General features: G+C 40.5%; 1 protein-coding gene and 1 non-coding gene across 9 annotated transcripts in view; both read left to right on the top strand.

The window, feature by feature from the left end:
- Window positions 1-26,537, top strand: part of ydjc (YdjC chitooligosaccharide deacetylase homolog) — a 73,613-nt gene extending 47,076 nt beyond the window's left edge. For 7 of the 8 annotated variants that reach the window (XM_087999904.1, XM_087999901.1, XM_087999905.1 and 4 more), the window contains 3 exons: window positions 11,372-11,471; window positions 20,045-20,222; window positions 25,052-26,537. In XM_087999904.1, the coding sequence (XP_087856030.1) occupies window positions 11,372-11,471; window positions 20,045-20,222; window positions 25,052-25,454 (681 nt within the window). In that variant the 3' untranslated portion in view covers window positions 25,455-26,537. Of the gene's footprint in view, window positions 1-7,964; window positions 8,001-10,532; window positions 10,641-11,371; window positions 11,472-20,044; window positions 20,223-25,051 lie in introns of those variants that run through there. The other variant, XM_087999906.1, reaches the window with a different exon arrangement.
- Window positions 9,860-9,966, top strand: LOC122562901 (U6 spliceosomal RNA). Its single transcript, XR_006315442.2, has one exon. It is a non-coding gene; the product is annotated as a U6 spliceosomal RNA (small nuclear RNA).
- Window positions 26,538-27,016: the final 479 nt, after the last annotated feature.

Genomic DNA, 27,016 nt, shown 5'->3' with positions numbered 1-27,016 from the left:
TGTTTTGTATAGCTTACAGATCCTTCAGACTTTTAACTGGAATTGGTCAATTTTTAAATTGATGATTGGAATAATTGTTAGATAGTTTGAATTGGATCTTCTTGAGTCTTAGTGAATGGACAAAACAACAGTTCAAACAGAGGTGATCCTGACATAATTCTGTATTCAAGGGTTCTTGTGGTGCAGTGATAATGTCCCTACCGCTGAACCATTGGGACTGGATTCAAGTCCTATCTGTTGCAGAAGTGTTTAATAACGTCTCCGAACAGGTTGATTAGAAAATATCTATAATCCTCCATTCACAACATTGGTGAACGTTTTGATAACTTTGACATATTGAAATGAGCTACAGTGACATGGAGGGGCAATACTTTTCCAATCTTCCAATTGTGAACAAACCCATACCTACTCCGAAAGCTATCTTCAGCTTTGGTTATCTTGTTCTTCATGTTTGCATAACAAGAAATTTGCCCAAAGGCACAATGGGTAAAAGCAGCCTTCAGCAAAGGCATACCTGTTACAGCTTTGAACACCAAGCTTTGCTCAGCCTATCAGACCTTACTGTCACTACATGCACAGGAAGAACGTGCATTTGGGTAATGTGCTAGACAATAATCAATGCCAATGCAATCTAGCTTAGGTCCAAGATTTGAATCATATGGATTTGTGCATATTGTCTTGAATGCTGACAATAAATTATGGCCATCGCTGTGCATAAGCTACTAATTTTCTGCACTCTCAATGTTCTGATGGGTGATGGAATCTTTCTCTCCTACATTGCCCAGATTGTCATGCCTCATATCTAAGCCAAATAATGCGGTAGGCATGTTGTTTACTGTTGGGGCATCATGATGGAATCCAGTCTTGTTCTTGTTCAGATTCAAAAATAGAAATTGTTGGTGAAACTCAGCAGGTCTGGCAGCTCCTGTGGAAAGAAAGCAGAGTTATGCTCTGAAGAAGAGTCACTGGACTTGAGGTGTTAACTCTTCTTTCTTCCCACAGATGCTGCCAGACCTACTGAGTTTTGCCAATAATTTCTAATTTTGTTTCCGATCTCCAGCAACCACAGTTCATTGTTTTATTTTTGTTTTTGTTCAGTCTCATTCAGGATTCCAACTGGGAGCGGGAACATTGGCTAATGTCTCATTTTCAAGTCCTGTAGCTCTTGCGATCCAATTCTAGTGTCCATTTGCTTCCCTAACTAGACCATCTGGCTCAGAATAGGCTAGGAGTTAAAGCTGACCTATATTCTGTCCTCTTTGTGGCAATTTACTGGCTTAGTCTAAAAGGAAATTCAACATCAATGACCTTCACTGTCTGCATCATCTGCAGACATTACTGTTCATTCAAGCTTTGAGGTAATATTACAGTAAACCTCTTGTTTTCATTTCAACTGCTCAGCCATTTGGTACCTAAACACTGAATAAACATCAAAGCAAATCTGCAGCAATGTGATGAATGTGCCATTTATAGCTGCAGCATTAAATAGGATGATTGGACAAGGATTTTGGGACCACTAATTATTAGATTCTTCAAATCCCACTGTTTTACAATGATATAATCATGAGATGCTGGTTATTCAGTTGACAGAACATCCAGAATGCATTATGCTCCTGTGGCTAATGGCAGATTGTCGATTACAAGTTAATCCCCAATGCATTTTGTTATCAAGGAGGAAGCACTCACGACTGATCCTTGCAACAGGATTTGGAAAAATGGAATAGATGTAATACTTGAAATGGTGACCAGAGATTTTGAATTCAAATCACACTACATTGGGTTATAAACCTTAATTCATTACAGCTGGTAATTTGTATTCACTACTTGATTCGTGACTTTCTTGACCACAATGCAGCAGTCATTTGAACAATAATCGCTATAAATACCCCTCATAAGAAGGTCTTCTTGGGGCAACTAGAAAAAGACAATAATTGTGGGTTGCCAAATATTTCACAAGATCTTATTGAAGTCATTTGGGAAAATTGTTTTGACCTTTAATGGTGGTATGGTAATATCAGAGCTCCCCATTTACCATTGCTGGTGAACAGTGCTTCAGTTTCTGTTGCAGATGGTCATTGATAATTCTTGGAAAGAATCTCAGAGTTTTACAGTGATGTTATATCAATTGCTCCTTGTAGAATTTGCAATGTAGGGAACCTTGCTGATTGTACCAAAGGGAAGCATAGCTACCAGCATAATCCAGTTGGCTCTTTTCAATCAGGTTGTAGGGCTCTTGCCCAAAACGCCGACTCTCCTGCTCCTCAGATGCTGCCTGACCTGCTGTGCTTTTTCAGCGCCACACTCTCGACTCAACATAATATGTGTTAAGCTAGAGGTAGCCAAACTGAAGGAGTGGGCATGATGTGGTTATTACTGCAGTGTACAGGGACAGTATTTAAAAGGGCAGGTTGGCTCATAGCTTTTGCAAGGAATCATACTACAGTACTGGACGTGTTGAAGTCAGTAAAGCTTTAGGCCTTTGCTGTTACTAGAAATGGATATGTAAGGAAAGAACACCAGCTAGGTGGGAGATTGAGTGATTAAGTAATTCAGTACAGGGCTCTATACAGTCATCTGTCTCTAACGATATTCGAGACTACTGGCACTATGATGGCTTTATTTTTACTTTACTATAGCACTACAAATAAAACAAAAATCAATTGCTGGATTATAATTTTATAAAAGTAGTTATATACCCAAAGTGAATTTGCTTCACTGAGCACCCTGATTTTGGTCTGGTAGCTTCAGAAGTCACCATCTTTCTGAAATGCCGGTATCATATCGCAAAAGTACATTAAGAGTACAGTCTGAGGGTGAAAGCTCGTGCGAAATCAATGGTATTGCACATAGTGTATGTAAATGTATGAGGAAAATAAACAGTTTTCTCCACTTTACACAAAAAGTAATTAATGACAAGACATTGTGTGGGAGTATTTGATTTCAGGTGAGTCATGCTTTTCAGTTGCCCGAGGGAGTTTCGCATGTTCTCCCCGTGCCTGCGTGGCTTTCCGCAGGTGCTCTAGTTTCATCCCACAGTCCAAAGGTGTGAAGATTAGATGGATTGGCTATGCTAAATTGTCCACAGTGTTCAGGGATATGTAGGTTAGGTGTGTTAGGCATGGAAAATGCAGCGTTATAGGACTAGGGTAGGGGGAAGGGTCTGGGTGGGATGTTCTTTGGAGGGATTTGGGCCAAATGACCTGCTTCCACACTTAGGAATTCTAAATGGCTGATCTGTATTGTAAGGACCCAGGGAGCGCAAACTTGAACGTTTCTGTTATTATTACTGTTTGCTTTGGTTGAGGACATTTTCAATGGGCCACATGGCTGCCTTCTGTGCAAAAATGACAACATGAGCACACCATGGACTGTCAATTGTTAATTCTGGGGATCCAACAGTAGGGGAAAAGCATGGCAGTGACTCACTCAAAGTCAAATACTCCCACACAATGTCTTGTCATTAATTACTTTTTGTGTAAAGTGGAGAAAACTGTTTATTTTCCTCATACGTTTGCATACAATATGTGCAATACCATTGATTTCGCACATGAACTTTCACCCTCAGACTGTACTCCTCATGTACTTTTGGGAATATGATACCGGCATTTCAGAAGGATGGTGACATCTGAAGTTACCAGACTAAAACCAGGGTGCTCACTGAAGCAAATTCACTTAGGGTATATAACTACTTTTATAATCCTGCAATTGATTTTTGTTTTATATGTGAAACTACTTTACCATCTCTCTCAGCCCCATTGCCATTATTTGATAGGCAGATTGTTTATCCAGCATCCAGATTAGCAGAAAATTTATTGATTCCTGATGACGGGCTTTTGCTTGAAACGCCGACTCTCCTGCTCCGCGGATGCTGCATGACCTGCTGTGCTTTTCCAGCAACACACTCTCAACTCTATTCTCCAGCATCCTCAGTACTCACTTTCGCCTAGAAATTTCATTTCGTTGTATTTGAGATAGACAGAAGACATTGTCCCTGCCAACCCCTCACCATTGACTCCATTTCAATTTCCTGGTAACAGTCTGAGGCTAGACCACAATTTTCACCACCTTGAGATCAAAACTGATCCTGGAGACAAGTATGAACTATATATCCATGTCATCACTTATGGCTGACTATTTCTACCTCGGTAACACCAATTGATTCTATCCTTCCTGAGAAGTTTTTGCTGCTGAAACTCACCTCCTTATCTTTTGACTTGATTATTCTAATCCACTTCTGACTGGTTATCCACAATAAACTTGAAGTCATCCAAAACTCTGCAACCTGTGTCCTAATTCACACAAAGCTGCATTCAGCTATTCGCCTGTCCTCGTTGACTAACTGGCTCCCGGTTCAGCATCTCCCCCATCCTTGTCCTCAGCCCTGCCCCACTTGTTTACTCCAATTATTTCGGTAATCTTCTCCATCTCTAGAACCCTCCAAGATTAGTGCACTTCTCTAATTCCAACCTGTTGAGCATCTCTGATCTTAATCACTTTGACCAATGGGGACATTTCTTTAATCCTCTGAGACACTGAGCTGTGGAACTATAGGCCGGTGAGTCTCACTTCTGTTGTGGGCAAAGTCTTAGAGAGAATTGTAAGGGATAGGATTTATGAACATCTGGATAGGAATAATGTGATCAAGGATAGTCAGCATGGTTTTGTGAAGGGCAGGTCGTGCCTCACAAACCTTATTGAATTCTTTGAGAAGGTGACTAAGGAGGTGGACGAGGGGAAAGCGGTAGATGTGGTGTATATAGATTTTAGTAAGGTGTTTGATAAGGTTCCCCATGGTAGACTACTGCAAAAAATACGGAGGTATGGCATTGAGGGTGAGTTGGAGGTTTGGATTAGGAGTTGGCTGGCCGGAAGAAGACAGAGGGTAGTAGTTGATGGCAAAGGTTCATCTTGGAGTGCCGTCACTAGCGGTGTTCCGCAAGGATCTGTTTTGGGACCATTGCTGTTTGTCATTTTTATAAATGACCTGGAGGAGGAGTTAGAAGGTTGGGTGAGCAAGTTTGCAGATGATACGAAAGTCGGAGGAGTTGTAGACAGTGAGGAAGGACGTGGCAGGTTACAGCGGGATATAGATAAGCTGCAGCACTGGGCAGAAAGGTGGCAAATGGAGTTCAATGTAGCTAAGTGTGAGGTGATTCACTTTGGTAAGAGTAACAAAAAGATGGGGTACTGGGCTAATGGACGGATACTTGGTAGTGTGGATGAGCAGAGGGATCTTGGTGTCCATGTACACAGATATTTGAAAGTTGCCACCCAGGTAAATAGTGCGGTGAAGAAGGCATATGGCGTACTGGCTTTTATTGGTAGAGGAATTGAGTTCCGGAGTACTGAGGTCATGTTGCAGTTGTATAAGACTCTGGTGCGGCCGCATCTGGAGTATTGTGTGCAGTTTTGGTCGCCATACTATAGGAAGGATGTGGAGGCACTGGAACGGGTGCAGAGGAGGTTTACCAGGATGTTGCCTGGTATGGTAGAAAGATCGTATGAGGAAAGGCTGAGGCACTTGGGGTTGTTTTCATTGGAGAAAAGAAGGTTTAGGGGTGACTTGATAGAGGTGTACAAGATGATTAGGGGTTTAGATAGGTCGACAGTGAGAATCTTTTTCCACATATGGAGTCAGCTATTACGAGGGGGCATAGCTTTAAACTAAGGGGGGGTAGGTATAGGACAGATGTTAGGGGTAGGTTCTTTACTCAGCGAGTCGTGAGTTTTTGGAATGCCCTGCCAGTAGCAGTGGTGGATTCTCCCTCATTATGGGCATTTAAGCGGGCATTGGATAGGCATATGGAGGATAGTGGGCTAGTGTAGGTTAGGTGGGCTTGGATCGGCGCAACATCGAGGGCCGAAGGGCCTGTATTGCGCTGTATTCTTCTATGTTCTATGTTCTAACTCCTTCCTGAAACCTGTCCACCCTACTTTACACCTTTCAAGATACAAAGCTTTCCTCTTTTGGCTATACGATTCAGTGTCTCCTTTTATTTAATTATATGAAAGGCACTGTATACATTCAAGTTGTTATGTGAAGTTTTAACTTGTGAAGAGTATTTCCTTTCTGAGGAAGGGTCACTCAACCTGAAATGTTAACTCTGCTTTCTCTCCAGTGATGCTGCCAGACATGCTGAGCTTTTCCAACAATTTCTGTTTTTGTCTCTGATTTACAGCATCTACAGTTCTTTCAGGTTCTTTTAAGAGTATTTCATCTGGACAGATGAAAATGTAATTTCTACTAGCTGCTGGAGGCTCTTTATGGCCTATGCAATCCATCGGTCCCTAATTGCTTTCCAACAGCAACTCCATTTTAATTGATCTGACTGTTGGCATGTAACGTTTTATCCAGACAGAAAGCAAAAATAGACTTCCAAAAGGCCTTTGATAAGGTGCCTCATGGGAGGCTGCTGAGTAAGGTGAGGGCCCATGGTGTTCGAGGTGAGCTACTGGCATGGATTGAGGATTGGCTGTCTGACTGAAGACAGAGAGTTGGGATAAAAGGTTCTTCTTCAGAATGGCAGCTGGTGACAAGTGGTGTCCTGCAGGATACAGTGTTTGGGCCGCAGCTGTTCACTTTATATATTAATGATCTGGATGAAGGGTCTGGGGGGCATTCTGACAAAGTTTGCCCATGATACGAAGTTAGGCGGACAGGCAGGTAGTTCTGAGGAGGTGGGCAGGCTGCAGAAAGATTTAGACAGTTTAGGAGAGTGGTCCTGGAAATGGCTGATGAAATTCAACCTGAGTAAGTGCAAGTTCTTGCACTTTGGAAAAAAGAATACAGACATGGACTATTTTCTAAACGGTGACAAAATTCATAAAGCCAAAGTACAAAGGGATCTGGGAGTGCTAGTCCAGGATTCTCTAAAGGTTAACTTGCAGGTTGAGTCCAAGATTAAGAAAATTAATGTAATGTTGTCATTTATCTCAAGAGGGTTGGAATATAGAAGCAGTGATGTGCTTCTGAGACTTTATAAAGCTCTAGTTAGGCACCATTTAGAATACTGTGTCCAATTTCAGGCCCCACACGTTAGGAAGGACATACTGGCACTAGAGTGTGTCCAGCAGATACTCTCACAGATCATCCCTAGAATGGTAGGCCTAACATAGGATGAACGGCTGAGGATCCTGGGATTGTATTCATTAGAGTTTAGAAGGTTGAGGGGAGATCTAATAGAAACTTACAAGATAATGCATGGCTTAGAAAGAGTGGATGCCGGGAAGTTGTTTCCATTAGGTGGGGAGACGAGGACCCATGAGTACAGCCTTAGAATTAGATGTGGGGGGGGGGGGGTCAACTTAGAACAGAGTGTGGTGGGCCTGTGGAATTCATTGCCACAGAGTGCAGTGGAGGCCATGATGTTAAATATCTTCAAGGCAGAGATTGATAAATTCTTTATCTCACAAGGAATTAAGGACTACGGGGAAAGTGCGGGTAAATAGAGTTGAAATGCCCATCAGTCATGATTAAATGGCAAAGTGGACTAGATGGGCCAAATGGCCTTACTTCCACTCCTATCTCTTATGGTCTAAAAGTGGCATCATCCAAACCAATTTTTCTCAAAACGTAGAGATGATATCCAGTAAATGTGATTTATTTCCTTTAATATAGTGGCTGAAATTTCTTTGGAGGGTGACTGATCAGTGCCAATTTGTGATGTATGTTCTCTATCGATCAAAGGTAAAATTGCCATCCCCTTACCAGACCTTAGGGCTGATCTCTCATTGGAAAGAGACAACTGGTGGTGGTTTAACCTGAGGGTCACCACACCTCAGGCAAGGGAAGAGGTTGGTAACCTCAGCCAGCTCAGGAATTGAACCCATGCTGTTGGTATCACTCTGCATTTCAAACCATGTGTCCAGCCAACTGAACTAATCAACCCCTTTTGAGATGAGATTCCATAAAGGAAACATTCATTGCAATACTGTAATTTGTCCTGTTTTATTTTGGAAAGATTTTACAATCATTGGACATGAAGCTCAAAAGGGAGAGGGTGAGTATATCAACAAAAAAGAAATCTCCTGCATTAAAGCATTCTCACCTGCTTGTCATTTTATTTGATCTCTCAAGTCAGGACTGTATATACACTGTACAATCAACCCAGTGACTCAGGCAGCTCAGTTTCTGCCACCTAGTGGACAGGGTGCTAAAACCAAAACCAAACAGAAATGTCTGTTTACATGGACATCTAATTAACTTGAAGTCAGAAAAGAGGTCTGGTTTTATGCAGGAAATCTTGTATATTTTCAGGAGAGGATCACATTTCTTACAAGGGTTTTACCTTCTCCGACCACATACCATGAAAAAGCAGCATTGCACAGTAAATAAATGACCCTCCTGCTCTGAAAACAATATGTGATTCACCTGGCCTTTCAACAATTTAAATTCCACATTTGCCCCAAATGTGCAGGTGAAATGCCCTTCCCATGTACTTTAAGAAATCAACAATGAGCATATTAACATGTGAAACAATCACTGCCTTTCCCAGGATAATTTATGTAATAGAGTTGACAGCATTAGCAAGATGGCAAAAGTGAGGACTGCAGATGTTGGAGATTAGTGTCAAGAGTGTGGTGCTGGAAAAGCACAGCAGGTCAGGCAGCATCTGAAGAGCAGGAGAATCGATGTTTCAGGCAAAAGCCCTTCATCAGGAATGGCATTCCTGATGAAGGACTTTTGCCCAAAATGTTGATTCTGCTGCTCCTTGGATGCTACCTGACCTGCTGTGCTCCCCCAGCATTAGCAAGATCCCTGGTCCATGAATGAATATTTTCAAAACAAAAAGACACTACATGACTTAGTCTTCTGTCAGATTATTCCATTGAGCTGATTTCATTTGACGATAACATACATGAATAATACAGAACATCTAATAGTGAATAATTTCAAGGTGTGTAAGTTTTCAATCTTCAAGAGCAGTTGTATAAAGGTATCTCTCCACATACAAACTTACTTTAAACTTGAAATCTCAAAGGAGTGGTAGAAATTGGAAGTGAATATTGCAGAGTTGTAGTCAATTGCAAACAAATAATTATACAATTTATTTTGTCCATTTATGTTTCCACTTTTTCTAAAGAGATTGGCACATTTTAGAATTTTATGCCCTTCTATCTAATTAGTGGCAAAACTGACAGAACACGAACATAATGTAATTGAGAACTGATGTGAGATTTCACATCACGATCTGTTTTATTAGATAGAGGTGATGAAATTTTTTTAAAAATCAGGCTCCAGATTAAAGGAATCTACCACACAATACCTAACTGCTCATTTTTTTTTGCAAGTTGTTACATCGTAAAGAGTTATTTATGTATAACCAGGAACAGTTTCTCCTTGCAGGAGGGTTAACAACCAAAGAGACTAAAGGTTAATTGACAAAAGTATCAGTGAGGATATGAGTATTTTTATCTCCACAACAGACCGTTGAAATGTACTCACTGAATGGCACTGGAAATAAATTCAGTAGTAACTTTCAAAACAGAAATTACTTTTACAGATACTTGAAAATTACTGTTGCAATTAAAAAGGTTGTGGAGAAAGCAAGCGGGTCAATGTATAGTTGTTTAAAAGAGCTCTGATACTTCTATTACTGGAGAGTTTGTTATTATGAAATAATTACTTTTATATCTTCAGAACAACTTTAAAATGTGCTGTGCCACGTGGTTTTATGAGAACTTATTGACTGCATGACATGTAGAGTTCTGCAAACAGAGTAAAACATGCCCTTTAAAACTACGAATACTAGTTGCTATTAAATAATCATAACAATTAATACTTGCTGGATGAATGGCATTGCAGAATGAAAGTGTCTTACAAATTTTCTGAAGTCAACGACATTTCTCAATTCTATTTGTGCTCGCTTCGGCAGCACATATACTAAAATTGGAACGACACAGAGAAGTTTAGCATGGCCCCTGTGCAAGGATGACACGCAAATTTGTGAAGCGTTCCATATTTTATAAAAATTTCCTCCCACAGTCCAAAGATGTGCAGGTCAGGTGAATTGGCTATGCTAAATTGTCCATAGTGTTAGATGCATTAGTCACAAGGGAGTGGGTTACTCTTCAGAGGGTCGGTGTAGACTTGTTGGGCCGAAGGGCCTGTTTCCACACTATAGGGAATCTAATCTATCAACTGAGCCTAAGTTGATGTCTAGGAAGCCTGAAATTCCCTAGAGAAATACTCCACAAAAAAACTTGTCATATATAAAAGAGACCTACGGGGCAACTTTTTCACATAGAGGGTGGTACGTGTACGGAATGAGCTGCCAGAGGAAGTGGTGGAGACTGGTACAATTGCAGCATTTAAGAGGCATTTGGATGGGTATATGAATAGGAAGGGTTTGGAGGGATATGGGCCGGGTGCTGGTAGGTGGGACTATATTGGGTTGGGATATCTCGTCGGCAGGTTGGACTGAAGGGTCTGTTTCCATGCTGTACATCTCTGACTCTATGATGAAAAGTCAGTGACCTGAAACATTAGTCAGATTCTCCTTCCCAGATGCTGCCTAACCTGCTATTTTCAGTGTTTTCTGTTTTCAGATTTCCAGTATTTGCAGTACTTTGCTTTTGTGAACTGTATTTTCCATCCACCCTTCAGCAAGAAATGCCTGACTTCAATTTCTGTGCATAAGGTTACTTTGCATTTCTAACAAATATATCTCTATGAAATGTGACACCAGAATTATGATGAACCTACACAGACTTGTTTTCAAAAATTATCTTTACAATAGATAAATGGATAAATAGATAAATGACAGATCAACATAAGAAATCATTGACACAAACAGTTAACCTTATCTAACGCATGGCACACAGTAATTACATTAGGAGCTGATTGTGTCATACTTGATGCTAATAAGAATTCACATGAAATTTCTTGCAAAGCAATCAGCAGTTAAATGACAGTACTTGCTACTGATGTCTAAGAAGGTTGTGAGGTTGTTGCTAGCCGTGTACTTGAACTGCTGTAATCTGAGCTTTTTGCAGTAGTAGACAGAGTTGTATTCAGCAGCTTTGAGTCCAAGGACCCAACTTCAACAACTGAAAGAAAAATTAAAACTCTGGGTCTGTGTGACCCTGATTCCACCTACTTATTTTTCTTTTGTCTGATTTTTTTTTAAAAAAGCTATTTACTCTGCTTACCATGAAGCTGACACCTCAGCACCAGGTTTACAACACCCCTGTTCAAGAGAAACATGACAGAACAAATCCCTCTCAAATGTACTATCAAAGTTGTCCATTTGCAAATCCAAGGTTTTGCAGCATGTGCCCTTTGCTTTCCATGACTAAAGTATTCAACCTGCTGTTGTATCATAGTAATCAAATTTATTCTTATCAGCCTTCTCATACCTTTATTTGTCAGGTAGACCAGGAGTTAAGAGGACAGGTAGATCTATTCTGTGAACTAACAGGACATTTACCTCACCATATGGATGGACATCAGCATGTTCATGTTTTACCCGGTAAGAACTAACAACATTTTTAATAATTGTATCCTTGTCTTTTTTTAAAAATTCCATTGAAGGAGTTAAAAGACATGGCAAGGAACCATAGAACACACAGTACTGCAGCACAGAAGCAGGCCCTTCAGTCCATCATATCTGTGCCAACCATGATGCCATTCATTTGCCTGCACAAGATCCAAATCCCTCTATTCCCTGCCTGTTCATGTGTCTGATTAAATGCCTCTTAAACTTTGCAAAAATATCTGCTTCTGTCACCTCCCCTGGCAGTGCATTCCAGGCACCTACCACCATCTGTGTTTTTTCAAAAAAAAAACAAGTTTCCTTGCACAAATCCTTTTAACTTTTCCCCTTAAACCTATACCTCTAGTATTTGATACTTCCATCCTGGTAAAAAAGACTCAGGTTATCTACCTTATCCATGCCTCTCATAATTTGATATACTTCTTTCAGATCATTCCTCAGACTCCAAAACTATTCTCCAGTCATCTGGGACCTCACTTATCTCTAAAGAGGACCCAAAGATCTCTGTCAAGGCCCCAGCAATCTCCTCCCTTGCTTCATTCAGTATCCTGGAAGAGATCACATCAGGCCCTGGGGATTTAGCTATCTTAATTTTTTTCAAGATGGCCAGCATCACCTCCTTTATAATATTGACATTCCTCAGAGTATCAACATACCCTTCCCTAATCTTACCATTAACCATGTCCTTTTCCTTGGTGAATCCTGGTGCAAAGATCTCACTCTTTTCCTGTGGATCCATCCACAAATTCCTTTTTTTGATCTTGAGTGGACCATATTTACCCTCTTGTTCCTAGTATACATCTAAAATGCCTGAAGATTTTCCTTAATCCTACTTGTCAAGAACATTTCATGGCTCCTTGTAGCCCTCCTAATTTATGGTTAATTTCTTGTCTGCTTCCTTTATATTTCCTCAACAGCATTGTTTGATTTCAGTTTCCTAAACCTTAAAAATGTTGTTTTTTTCTTTTTGATAAAACTTTCAATATCCTTTGCCATCCAAGGTTCCCAAATCTTTCCACTCCTATCTTTCAACCTCACAGGATTGTGTTGGTCCTGAACTGATCAACTAGCCTTTTAAAAAACTCCCACATCTCAGATGAGGATTTACACTCAAACAACCAACCTCAATCCGATTTCTCTAGCTTCTGCTTAATACAGTTGTAATTAGTTTTCCTTTCAGTTTAGCAATTTCACCCAAGGACCAGTCTTATTCTTATCGATAACTATTTTAATATACAGAATTATGATCACTGTTCCCAAAATGATCCCCCACTGAAACTTTGATCACTTGGGTAGGCTTATTCCCCAATGCAAGGTCTAGTATGACTCCCCTCTCAAATATTGCCCTATCTAATCTCCTGGCACTAATGGAGTCCCAGTCAATATTGGGGAATTTAAAATTACTCACTGCAACAACCCTGTTTTTACATCTTTCCATAATCTGCTTACATTTCTGCCCCTCTGGCTGTTGGGAAGCCTACTGTATAACCCTATCATATTGATTGCATCTTTCATATTCTTAAGTTCTACTCATATGATGAGTAAGTTGGTGAGGGGATTCTGAGGGACAGGATTTACATGTATTTCGAAAGGCAGGGACTGACTCGGGATAGTCATCATGTCTTCCTGTGTGGGAAATAGTGTCTCACTACTTTGGTTGAGTATTTTGAAGAAGTAACGAAGAAGATTGATGAGGGCAAAGCAGTGGAAATTGTCTGTATGGATTTAGTAAGGCATTCAATAAGGCATAGTTGGCTGGTTAACAAGGTTAAATCACAGACTACAGGGAGAACTAGTCAAATTGGCTCAAAGTTAGGAGACAGAGAGTGGTGGTGGATGGTTGCTTTTTGAACTGGAGGTCTGTGACTGGCGGTGTACCACAAGGATCATAGAACATAGAAGAATACAGCGCAGTACAGGCCCTTCGGCCCTCGATGTTGCGCCGATCCAAGCCCACCTAACCTACACTAGCCCACTATCCTCCATATGCCTATCCAATGCCTGCTTAAATGCCCATAATGAGGGAGAGTCCACCACTTCTCCTGGCAGGGCATTCCACGAACTCACGACTCGCTGAGAACCTACCCCTAACATCTGTCCGATACCTACCCCCCCTTAATTTAAAGCTATGCCCCCTTGTAATAGCTGACTCCATACGTGGAAAAAGATTCTCACTGTCGACCCTATCTAAACCCCTAATCATCTTGTACACCTCTATCAAGTCACCCCTAAACCTTCTTTTCTCCAATGAAAACAACCCCAAGTGCCTCAGCCTTTCCTCATAGGATCTTTCTACCACACCAGGCAACATCCTGGTAAACCTCCTCTGCACCCGTTCCAGTGCCTCCACATCCTTCCTATAGTATGGCGACCAAAACTGCACACAATACTCCAGATGTGGCCGCACCAGAGTCTTATACAACTGCAACATGACCTCAGTACTCCGGAACTCAATTCCTCTACCAATAAAAGCCAGTACGCCATATGCCTCCTTCACCGCACTATTTACCTGGGTGGCAACTTTCAAAGATCTGTGTACATGGACACCAAGATCCCTCTGCTCATCCACACTACCAAGTATCCAACCATTAGCCTAGTACCCCATCTTTTTGTTACTCTTACCAAAGTGAATCACCTCACACTTAGCTACATTGAACTCCATTTGCCACCTTTCTGCCCAGTTCTGCAGCTTATCTATATCCCGCTATATCCTTTCTCACTGTCTACAACTCCTCCGACTTTCGTATCATCTGCAAACTTGCTCACCCAACCTTCTAACCCCTCCTCCAGGTCATTTATAAAAATGACAAACAGCAATGGTCCCAAAACAGATCCTTGCGGAACACCGCTAGTGACGGCACTCCAAGATGAACCTTTGCCATCAACTACTACCCTCTGTCTTCTTCCGGCCAGCCAACTCCTAATCCAAACCTCCAACTCACCCTCAATGCCATACCTCCATATTTTTTGCAGTAGTCTACCATGGGGAACCTTATCAAACGCCTTACTAAAATCCATATACACCACATCTACCGCTTTCCCCTCATTAACTTCCTTAGTCACCTTCTCAAAGAATTCAGTAAGGTTTGTGAGGCACGACCTGCCCTTCACAAAACCATGCTGACTATCCTTGATCACATTATTCCTATCCAGATGTTCATAAATCCTATCCCTTACAATTCTCTCTAAGACTTTGCCCACAACAGAAGTGAGACTCACCAGCCTATAGTTACTAGGGTTATCCCTACTCTCTTTCTTGAACAAGGGAACCACATTTGCTAGCCTCCAATCTTCTGGCACTACTCCTGTAGACAACGAGGACATAAAAATCAAGGCCAATGGCTCTGCAATCTCCTCCCTTGCTTCCCAGAGAATCCTAGGATAAATGCCATCAGGCCCAGGGGACTTATCTATTTTCACCCTTTCCAGAATTTCCAACACCTCTTCCCTACATACCTCAAAGCCATCCATTCTACTTAATTGTAACTCAGTATTCACATTGACAATAATGTCCTGTTCCTGATTGAATACTGACGAAAAGTATTCATTCAGTGTCTCCCCAATCTCTTCAGCCTCCACACGCAACTTCCCACTACTATCCTTGACTGGACCTATTCCTACCCTAGTCATTCTTTTATTCCTGACATACCTATAGAAAGCCTTAGGGTTTTCCCTAATCCTACCAACTAAGGACCTTTCATGTCCCCTCCTTGCTGCTCTTAGCTCTCTCTTCAGGTCCTTCCTGGCTACCTTATAACTCTCAATAGCCCCAATTGAACCTTCACGCCTCATCTTTACATAGGCCGCCCTCTTCCATTTAACAAGGGATTCCAATTCCTTATTAAACCATGGCTCCCTCACACGACCCTTTCCTCCCTGCCTGACGGGTACATACTTATCAAGGACACTCAATAGTTGCTCCTTGAACAAGTTCCACATATCAATTACACCCTTGCCTTGAAGCTTACTTTTCCAAGCCACACATCCTAAGTCATGCCTCACCGCATCATAATTTCCCTGCCCCCAGCTATAACTCTTGCCCTGTAGTGCACACTTATCCCTCTCCATCACTAGAGTAAAAATCACCGAATTGTGGTCACTGTCCCCAAAGTGCTCACCTACCTCTAATTCTAGCACCTGGCCTGGTTCATTACCCAGAACCAAATCCAGTATGGCCTCACCTCTTGTTGGCCTATCTACATATTGTGTCAGGAAACCCTCCTGCACACATTGGACAAACACTGACCCATCTAACGAACTTGAGCTATAGCTTTCCCAATCAATATCAGGAAAGTTAAAGTCCCCCATAACAACCACCCTATTAATTTCACTCTTCTCTTGAATCATCCTCGCAATCCTTTCTTCTACATTTCTAGGACTATTAGGAGGCCTGTAAAAAACTCCTAACAGGGTGAGCTCACCTTTCCTATTCCTAACCTCAGCCCAAACTACCTCAGATGGCGAGTCTTCATCCATCGTCCTTTCCACAGCTATAATACTATTTTGACAAGCAATGCCACACCTCCCCCTCTTTTACCCCCTCTGACCCTACTAAAACATTTAAACCCTGGGAACTGCAACAGCCAATCCTGTCCCTGTTCTACCCATGTCTCTGTAATAGCCACAGCATCGAAGTCCCAGGTACCAACCCACGCTGCAAGTTCACCTACCTTATTTCGTATACTTCTTGCATTGAAGTATACACACTTCAAGCCACTTTCCTGTACTGGGTCCACTGCTTTTCATCACCTATATAAATGCTTTGGATTTGAATATAGGAGGTATGGTCAGGAGGTTTGCAGATGACACCAAAATTGGTGGTGTAGTGGACAGCAAAGAAGGTTACCTCAGATTACAATGGGACCTTGATCAGATGGGCCAATTGGGCCTAGGAGTGACAGATGGAGTTTAATTTAGATTCAAAGTTTGTGCGAAGATTTGTAGCTCGGGTGCTCATTGTTGTGGTTCTGTTCGCTGAGCTGGAAGTTTTTGTTGCAAACGTTTCGTCCCCTGGCTAGGCGACATCATCAGTGCTTGGGAGCCTGAAACTGACAACCGGAAGCGGCAGGGACAGACCACTATAAACACCGGAGGAAACATCAAAGAAGCGCTTCGCAGGAGGCTCCCAAGCACTGATGATGTCGCCTAGCCAGGGGACGAAACGTTTGCAACAAAAACTTTAATTTAGATAAATGGGAGGTGCTGCATTTTGAAAAGGCAAATCAGGGCAGGACTTACATACTTAATGATAATGTCCTGTGAGTGTTGCTGAATGAAGAGACCTTGGGGTGCAGGTTCATAGTTCCTCGAAAGCGGAATCACACGTAGACAGAATAGTGAAGGTGTTTAGTACACTTGCCTTTATTTATCAGAGCATTGAGTACAGGAGTTGGAAGGTCATGTTTCCTCTGTACAGGACAGTGGTTAGGCCACTTTTGGAATACTGCATTCAATTCTGGCCTCCCTGCTATATGAGAGATGTTATGAAACTTGAAAGGGTTCAGAAACTATTTACAAAGATGTTGCCAGGTTTGGAGAATTTGAGCTATAGGGTCAGGCTGAATAAGAGGAAGAGGCGAACTTATAATTTATAAAATCGTGAGGGGCATGTATAGGGTGAATAGTCGAGGTTTTATCCCCAGTCCAAAACTAGAGGGCTAAGGTTTAAGGTGAGAGGGAAAGAAAGAGACCGAAGGGGCAGCTTTTTCACACAGACGGTGGTGCATGTATGCAATGAGCTGCCAGAGGAAGTGGAGGAAACTGGTTCAATTACAACATTTAAAAGGCATCTGGATGGGTACATGAATAGGAAGGGTTTAGCAGGATACGTGCCAACTGCTGGCAAATGCGACTAGATTAATGTAGAATATCTGGTCCACATGGACAAGTTGGACCAAAGGGTTTGTTTCTGTGTTGTCCACCTCCATGATTCTATATGCAAATCCCTTACCTTTTTACATCCCTATCTCCTCTGAAATATCTAAACCCTGAAATGGTGAGCTGCCAATTCCACCCTTCTCTCATTTTCTCTAACGGCTACTACATTGTAGTCCTATTTACTAATCCAGTCTCTAAGCTCATCTTTCCTATCTGTTATAATCCTTGCATTGAAATAAATGCACTTCAGACCACCAGTCCTGCCATGTTCATAAGCCTGACCCTGCCTGTTCCTCCTATTATTTCGCACTTATTAAAGCTTAATCAGGAATATTTAACTTGTGGGGAAGAAAATTGCTATCAACATTTAGCTATTAACTTGTATTAGCTTATTGCCCTGTTAAGAGCTTGTTAATGCCAAGTTAGTGATGGGTTAGTTTAACACCTTATCCAAGCTTTGAAATCTTTGGAAAATGGTAAAGTCACCTAAGCAACATGACTTAGGCCTAATGGTGTCACTTTGTAACAAAACTGTCATTAGTAGGAAACTTCATCTCCACCTGTGTTCACTCCCCACTACTTAAAATGAAAAGGCAAAAATCACAAAGGTAGTAGATTGGCTTACTAACTAAATAACTATGATGCAGAGGGTAGGAATAAACAGTTCATTTTTGGGCTGAGAGGATGTCATGAGTGGTGTGCCACAGGGATCGGTGTTGGGGCCTCAACTCTACAATTTAGCTCAATGATTTGGATAAAGGGATTGAAGGTACATTAACTAGGTTTGCAAAGACACAAAGAGTGTGGCTTTGCCACTCCTCTCCCTTGTAAAATTGCTGTTTCTCCGTATACAGCTGTTAATGTTAATCGTTTTATAAACTGTTTATTTTTCAATAAAATTTTTAAAAAGACACAAAGATGGCCTGGAAAATAAGTCGTGAAGAGGGCATAAGGAGCCTAGAAGGGATGCAGATAGGTTGTTATTTGGGCAAAAATCTGTCAAATGGTGAACAATATGGAAAGTGTGAAATTGTCCACTTTGACAAGTCTTTTTTTGAAAAAGCATCTTATCTAAATGGTGACAGGTTGCATTGCTCTAAAATGTAAAGAAATTGGGCTGTCCTCGTGTGTCTGTGAATCACATAAGGTTAGTGTGTAAGTGATAAAGATACTTAATAGAATGGTACGGTTTATTGCAAGGGGAATTGAATGCAACAGTAGAGTCATGACTTGGAGGTGCTGATGTTGGACTGGGGTAGACAAAGTTAAAAATCACACAACACCAAGTTATAGTCCAACTGGTTTATTTGAAAGCACTAGCTTTTGGAGCGCCACTCCTTCATCAGGGTATAATCTGCCCAAATAGCATGCAAAACAATACTTCTCGCTGCATTTCAGAACACGTGACAATAATGAATCAAATCAAATATACATTCTCCTGCAAAGTTAGCTTCAGTTGATCAGACTTTATGAATGAGTGAGGGATATGGGAAAGGTAATTGCAGACACTACAAGCAAACACAAACAAGGAACTAGAGGAGGCCACTCAAACCTTCAGGCCTGCTTCACCATTTAATAAGATCATGACTAATCTGATGTTAACCTCACCTCTGCCTTCCAGTAGACCCCCGATAATCTTTCATTCCCTTGGTCATCAGGAATCTATCAATTTCTGCCTTAAATATATTTAAAGATGCTGTATCCACTGACTTTTGAGGAAGGGAATTCCAAAGACTCTCAACCCTCGGAAAAATGTTTCCTCATCTCCTTTTTAACTGGTTGCCCTTTAGTTTTAAAACTAGATTCTCCCACAAGAGGAAACATTTGTTGTCATATACTGAAATGCAGTGATAAGTATTGTTTTGCATGCTATTTGGGTAGAGTATGATATACTTACATGTGATAATAGAAGAGAATGCAGAATACAGTAAGCAAAAACCAAAACAACTGCAGATGCTGTAAATCAGAAACAAGCATGCAAATGGTAGGAAAAGCTCAGCAGGTCTGACAGTATCTCTGTGAGAGAAATCAGAGCAAACAGAGTCTGGTGACCTCTCCTCAGTTCTTAGAAAGGGTCACCAGACCCAAAACGTTAACTCTGATTTTTCTTCACAGATACTGCCAGACCTGCTGAGATTTTCCAGCAGTTTCCATGTTTGATGCTGAATATACTGTTACTCCTTCATTTCTTACCTCACCCCAGAGCAGCAGATAATATGCACAAAGGTAGCAAATGGTTTTAAATGCCAACTTAGGTGGCAAATGAGTTTCCATAGATAACTGAGCCATCTTTCCCATTGTTGGCAATGTGCTTCCCTCACACACCTTCCCTCATTTATGCAAGCTCCTCCTCAGAGCTCAGAATTCAGACTGACTAAAAATCTAAGCTTCCTTTTTAAAAAAAAACACTTGTTTAGGTACATGCAGGAGTCTTATTACCTAGCCAAAAATGTTGCAATTACCCAAATTTGCTGTCATTGTAATCTTAAATTATCCTGTTTGAAACAACTTGGTATTATTAATCTCAGACCTTAAAACATCAAACTGATGCAATTAAAAGGATGAAATGCAGAAATCTAAATACCAACTTTGAATATTCTTGATATGCCATAGTGAGATGATAAAAACTAACAGAGTTGTTGTATTCATCTGCTTTATTTTGTGGTACACAGGTATACGAAATATATTTGCACAAGTACTTTCAGATTATGGAATTAAGTACACTCGAGTCCCTATAGAACCAGGCCTGCATGACTGTGAATGGATAGGACAGCAGCTAATGGACTTCTATCTGCAAGTTGAAAAAGATGCATTCAATTCAATTGATGTATTTAGACAACATGGAATCAGGTAAATACCAAAGCTATGCTAGAGGCTGGTATAATCATTTAATGTGCTTTCAGGCGAAAGTTACAGCCACCATCTCTTTCCTTCCAAGTACATATTTCTCCCACCTTTGCAATCAGCAATCCAATATATGGTTATGATCATATGCCAACTCTAGCATCACCCTATCCCATTGAGTTATCCCTAGTGTTTTGCCTGCAGTTTCTGATAGGGTCCATTATAAAAATAGAAAAGAAACATGAGAAATCAAATGAAAATTGTTTTCACCTGAACCCCTTTAAAAGAAGTTTTTAAGAGTCACCGAGGTCCATGGTGCAAGAAAAGGCCCTTCAGACCATTGAGTCTGCACCCATTAAAAACCTAACTATTCTCATCTCATTTTACAGTACTTGGGCCATTACCTTGTGCGCCTTGGCATCACACGTGCAATGTGTTACAGCACAGAAACAGAGATTTCAGCCCAACTCATCTATGTTGATCAAGTTTCCTAAACTGAACGAGTCCTATTTGCCTGAATTTAGCCCATATCCCTTTCCTACCCATGTACCTTTCCAAATCTCTCTTACATATTATAATTGTACTTGTCTCACTCACTTCCTCTGGCAGCTCACTCGAAATACTTATAAATGTTAGGAGGGTTTCTGTCTGTACAATGCTTACAGGCAGTGTTCCAGATTTCCTACCACTCTCTGGGTGGAAAAAACAATTCCTAATCTCTTCTAACCTCCTGCTCCTTACCTTAAATCTCAGCTCCCTCAGTCACTGATCCCTCTGTTAAGCGGAAGCATTCCTTATTGTCTATCCAATTTATGCCTCTCAAAGCTTTACACATCTTCATTGTGTCCCCCTCAGTATCCCCAACACCAAGGAAAAACAATCCCAGTTAATCTAATCTCTCTTCATAACTCCAAAGTCTCCAGTATAGGCAACATCCTGGTCCAATCCTAGTTTGAACTGTCTTGTTGATTGTTTTCTGCACCATAAAAAGGGCCTGTTTTCATCTTATGAAGCTCTTGTGTCACTTTTGCTTAGGTTTAGGAACATTCCAGCAAGGAAAATTCAGAATAATCAGTATTATTTTAAAAAATAAATTTCTCCCATCGAGTTCTCATGGATCAGCCCCTTACCTTGATAGCATGGCTCATATTCTGTGGCCAAACATCTCTCACTGTCTATCCACAGGCTTCCCAAATTGGAGTTTATGGTCTCAAGTTGCAAACGCTAGGGTGGCAATGGTTGAGGAAATTCTTTCCACATCCACTTGTCAGGACCATTCAGGATCCAGTACTCTTCAATCCAGTTACTGCTCACTAAGCTGCAGTAGAAAACAAACACAGCCCGTCCAACTTTTCGCCAGCCAACCCATCTTTTCCAGATATAAATCTGGTAAACGTCCTTTGAACTGCCTCCAACGTATTTACATCCTTCCTTAAAACAGATCTAAACTGCACAATATTTGAGAGGTGGTCTCTCCAGTGCCCTACATAACTGAACTTACTTCTATGTTCATTTCATCTTGTAATAAAGGGCTAGTCTTCTTAATTACATGTTGTACCTACGTACAAACATTTTGTAACTTGATTCATGAGAACACTGACAACTCTGCATATTGGAATTCCATTTAAAAAGGAACACAGTGCTTTTTAAGCAGATACCGCATCAGAAAATGCTGACTCTGAACCAGTATTCCAAGAGTACAGGTTCAAGGATATCAGCTTACATCTTAAACCTTGCACTTCCTAGATATAATCATATTTTCTGACAACCTCAAACATAATTTCCAGTACAGTCTGTTCTGCTATACCATGGTAGTTGCAGCCTTCAATTATAGAAAATTGAGCAATAGAAATCATGGGACCTATGCAAAAAACACGGCTGGGGCGAACCGCTAATAATATCAGTAAAAATTTAAACTAAAGTAGTAGTTAGCTTAACACAAATGATAGCACAGTCTAAGTAAGTGTTAAATTTATTATTTCATTAAAATATGATTTTAACACCTTGAAAGGGTTTCTAAGTTTGCTGAGTAAGTGGTGTATTAAGACAGGGGTTGAGGGTCATCTTTACATTCAGGTGCAGTTCTTGGTGCAGGGTTACAATGAAAAAACAAATTTAGTTCAGAAGTGGAGATTATTATCCTCTGACTGTTTCTTGAAAATTGGCTTAAAGAAAGTAACTATCTAGTTTTTGCTGCTTTGCCATCTTTCTTCTTTCATGAAGAAGCTGTTCATAGGATGTTAGATCAAAATTTATGCCACAAACTGCTATCCTGCTGTGTTCTGCATTGTAGCTGTTGTCTAAGCTGCAACTGCTTCTCAACTTCCCTCAGGATAGAAAAAATCTAGAAAGTTGTGCTGCTGCTTCCTGAACGACTTCATCTTCATCTCGAGCTTCAATTTCCTATTCAGCAAGTTGCTGTAGATCAGCTCTGGAGAGGTCTTCACAATTGGACTTGAGCAGCTCCTCAACGTCCTCAGTCTCCACTTCAAATCCAACTTGCTTTGCAAGAGCGACACTATGTTCTTTATTGCTTTTAAGTTCTTTTGACAAGTTCTCAAGTCACGAAAAATCTGGAAGCTTTTGCCAAACTGCATGCAAGCAGTCCTTACTGACATCACCCCAGGCCTCCACAATGATGTCATAGCATTCTTAATGTTAAAGTTCTTCCAAAATTAAATAACACTGTCCTCATTAACCCCTCAGTAGCTGCGATCAACTTCCTGAATGTGTACCTTAAATAATAAACTTTAAAAGTTGCTATTACACCCTGGTCCATGCGCTGAATGAGAGAGTCAGTGTTCAGAGATAGAAATTGCACTTTGATGTTTTCAGAAAGCTCACCAATGGTTTGAGGATGGCTTGGTGCATTGTCCAGAATGAGGAGAATCTTGAAATCAATTTTTTTTTCCTCCTGCAATAAATTTTAAAAACATCCTCAAACATCAACAATAAAGGTCAGGAAAAAATCTGCCTTGTCATCCAACCTCTTCTGCTTGACGAAGTAAACACCTGGAGTGAACTTAAGGGAACCTTTTTCAAGGCTCGTGGCTTGGCAGCATGGTACACCAGCACAGGCTTAAGCTTTAAGTCACTACTTGCATGGGCACCCAACAACAGTCATATGATTCTTTGCAACCTTAAAACCTGGAGTGTGCGGTTCATTGTTGAAAATGTGGGCTCTGGATGGCATTCACTTTCAGTATAAACCTGTCTTCTTCAAACTGAAGATTTGAAGTGTAGCTGCCTTCTTCAAACAATTTTTTCACCATGGGTGGAAACGACAGCACATGTTCCTGGTCTGCACTGGCAGCTTCACCACATAACTTTACAATATGAAAAGCATAGTTGTTCTTAAACCCAGCAAACCAGCACTGAAGGCAGGCACACCTGTAGGATGTTCAGCTTTTTTCCTTAGCCTTATCAATTTAGGAGAACTTTTCTGTTTTATGGGGAGAAAGGCATGGAAAACACAGCAAGATTTGCAAAAAACAGGACCTAAAATGACTGAGTACAGCACTGTACCTTTCACAAAGCACTTCACCACAGCCAACTGACCACGTGATGTCAACAGTGTGTCCAATCCTCCACACACTGCAACACACAGTGCCAGGGATGGAATTGTGTAATAGCCAACAGGAGTTTGCGTTTTAAAATAATCATTCCCCAATCATATTACAGCCAAATCATGTTGACGATTTGTTATAGAACAACCTGTATTGTGAAAAATCAAAACTATTTAACTTTATGTTCTCCACTCAGCATTTAAGGGTGTCAGGAAATTAAGGGTGTCCCTGGAGGCTCCTTGCCTTCATTCCCGATGAAGGGCTTTTGCCCGAAATGTTGATTTTCCTGCTTCTCGGATGCTGCCTGGCCTGCTGTGCTTTTCCAGCACCACTCTAATCTAGACTCTGATCTCCAGTACTCACTTTCGCCTATTTAAGTGTGTCAGGTATAATTATTAAATATTCCACACTATAAAACATTCATCAAGAAGCAGATTTTGGACTTAGTGTTGCAAACAAAACTGTGCTTGACATCTTTATGCTGCAGAATGACCTAAAAATACTATGATTTCTGATGCTCACAACTGTCTCCTCATACTAGCTAGGCAACAGAAGCTCATTAGTTCCAGGGGGAGTAATGTCCATTCCACCCTGGCCAAAAACAGTATCCTTTATCTTTGAAGGATTGACCAGTTGTGATGTTGATGTCTAGTACAAACTTTAGGGATTATGTCCTCTGCTCTAGAAGGATCATCAATATTGGAAAAACTACAAACTTCTGGCTTACTGATTTACTCAAATTCCTGGAAAAGATTCCTGTTGAAAAAGCAAAAATAGAGGCATTTTTAAAAAAATATTTGAAACTGAACCCCTCCTGGCTAAATGTGACATCCCCGCAATTTCATGTTATGACACACTGTGGAGTAAGTGGGACTTGAGCCAAGGACTCCTTACTCAGAGCTAGGGACATGACCACTATGCACAGCCCCTAGAATACTGTAGAGTTATTAGAATGATACCTGGACCAAAGGATTTTTGCTAAATCAGAGTATTAAGGGTTAGGAGATAGACTTTGGTTGCAACCACACATGATTTTAATAGTCTACAGGCACTAGCATGAACCTCCTTGTTAAATTATCTGTTTCACTGCAATAAATACTTCATAATACTGTCAGTTTCTTCAGTAGCCAAACGAGAGATCAGTTTGCAAAACACGTTTTTGGCTGTAAGCTACATCTATCTCAAAACTTTATAATTTGTCATGTTTACAAATAGAAGTTACATTTATCACAAATGGCTGGCTGGCTTAATTTTTTTTACTCCTAACAGGTGGACTGATATCTATATTGGCCTAACAACAATGGGGAAAAATATGTCAGTATCAAATATCCAGCAAGTCATTGAAAATGCCATAGCCACAAGGACAGACATCTCCTGTGGGAAAAGATTCCGACCTCTACAGGATGATGCAATATTGACAATGGAACTAATGGTGCATCCTGGTTATCCCAGCTTTCCTGAGGAGGGCGGATGTGGTGAAGGGCCCGATGAATTTTCAATGTCTGCAGATCGATTTCTTGAACTGCAAACCCTCAAGGAGTCAAAACTACTAAAATATTATGAAGACAAAAATATACAACTGTGCTCTTTCAAAGACATAAAGGAAATAGGAGCTGAGAAAATAATTCAGAGAGATGGGAATGAACACAAATTTGAGGCTTTCAGGGACTAGAGAATGGCAGTGCCAGAAATCCTTGCAAATTAAATGCCATGGGATCACAGGAAAAAAAGACATGGTTATAGAAGTGAAACTAAATTATCCAATATTTCACTGGTCATACAGAAAAATGCATAATGTTTAATAGAGTTAGAATTTAACTACAGTAAAAAAGCCCCTTTGGTTACTTCTAGTTCCACTCAGAGCAGATGTCAGTGCTAATTCTTAACAAAAATTTAAATCATCAGTTGAATTTATCCTGTGTATTCAAGGAAATTGAAATTAGGTTCAGTGTGGTGTTCCAAATATTTCAGTTTGCTATCTACAGCATCAAAACAAATGAAGTAACAAGGCAACCAATTTTGATAAAATTAATGCCTCAAAGAGTTTATATTTTAGAAAGCATTAAACTATACTTCTTTAAACAAGTACTGATATACAGAATTACAAAACAATGTGCAATAACTTGAAATTTCATAAAACATGGGAGACATCATTGATCAATAATTAAAATCAGTGTTTGGTCATGAAGTGCTCGGTTATAAATAAAAAAAAGGTCACTTAAACTGAACAGGTTTTATAGAATCACAGAATTGCTGTGGCACAGGAGGCTATACCTGCACAAGTTCAGTTCCCTACTGCCTTTTCCCCCCATCCTTGAATGTCATCTCTATCCAAATTATTATCGAATGCCTTCTTGAATACCTCAATTACAGCACGTATTTGTGCTGACTGGAGTAAGTCTTTAATTTTATGATGCAAAGTTATCCATTGCAGAGTTATTGGCAAGGTTTATGGATTGGAGGGTCCTAATACAGGATAACTGCACCCTTAAATGCCTAAAACACTACTCAATGCTGACCATGAGGTTATTTCATAACTGAACTGGACAGGAGAGTATCTTGGGTTTAGAAGGCTGCTGATTGGTGTACTCAAGGATACGGCTTTTTAAAAAAGGTATTGATTTGACTGACTTTTGAGGTAAATACAAGGCAATATATTGTTGTATAATGTAACAGAACATTCAAATGAATCTTGATAGAAATGTCAAATAAAATTTAATATTTTGGTTCTTATAAGACACTCATCTAACTTGTGGCATTAATATTTGCAAACTAGAAAGTACATGACCAAAATAGATCAGAAGAGTTTGCACTATGAGCAGCATTGCTTAGGTTATGCATTTGTTTTTCTGTCTATGGTTTCCTCAAATGCATTTGCAACTGTTTCTGCGAATACATGAACCCCCTCCACAGACAGTTTTTTCTCCTCTAGTAGTATAGTCTTTGTACATGTCAGCCACATAAGGCTGCACAAATAATTATTTTAAAAATTTTAAGTAATACTTACAAACAAAAATAAGCAAACTTGTATCAGCCCAAGTACCAAACAATATCCACTGTCCTGCTCAGCGTGGAGATCATAGGTCATTTTAACCGATTCAAATTTTACTAATGCTGCCAATTTGCATGCTAACATATTTCATTGTCATTTTAAAAAGGAGAATACACCATTGTTACACAATAATCTTTAATATGCTCTGCTTTTAGTTCAGATCTGCTTTTAGTTCAGATCTG

This window comes from Chiloscyllium plagiosum, unplaced genomic scaffold (assembly GCF_037043375.1).
Source record: "Chiloscyllium plagiosum isolate Xiang-an unplaced genomic scaffold, Cpla_swu_hap1 HiC_scaffold_24, whole genome shotgun sequence".
Classification (NCBI taxonomy): domain Eukaryota; kingdom Metazoa; phylum Chordata; class Chondrichthyes; order Orectolobiformes; family Hemiscylliidae; genus Chiloscyllium; species Chiloscyllium plagiosum.
Note: the sequence above shows the minus strand (reverse complement) of the source record. Positions and strands in the feature narration are given on the sequence as shown.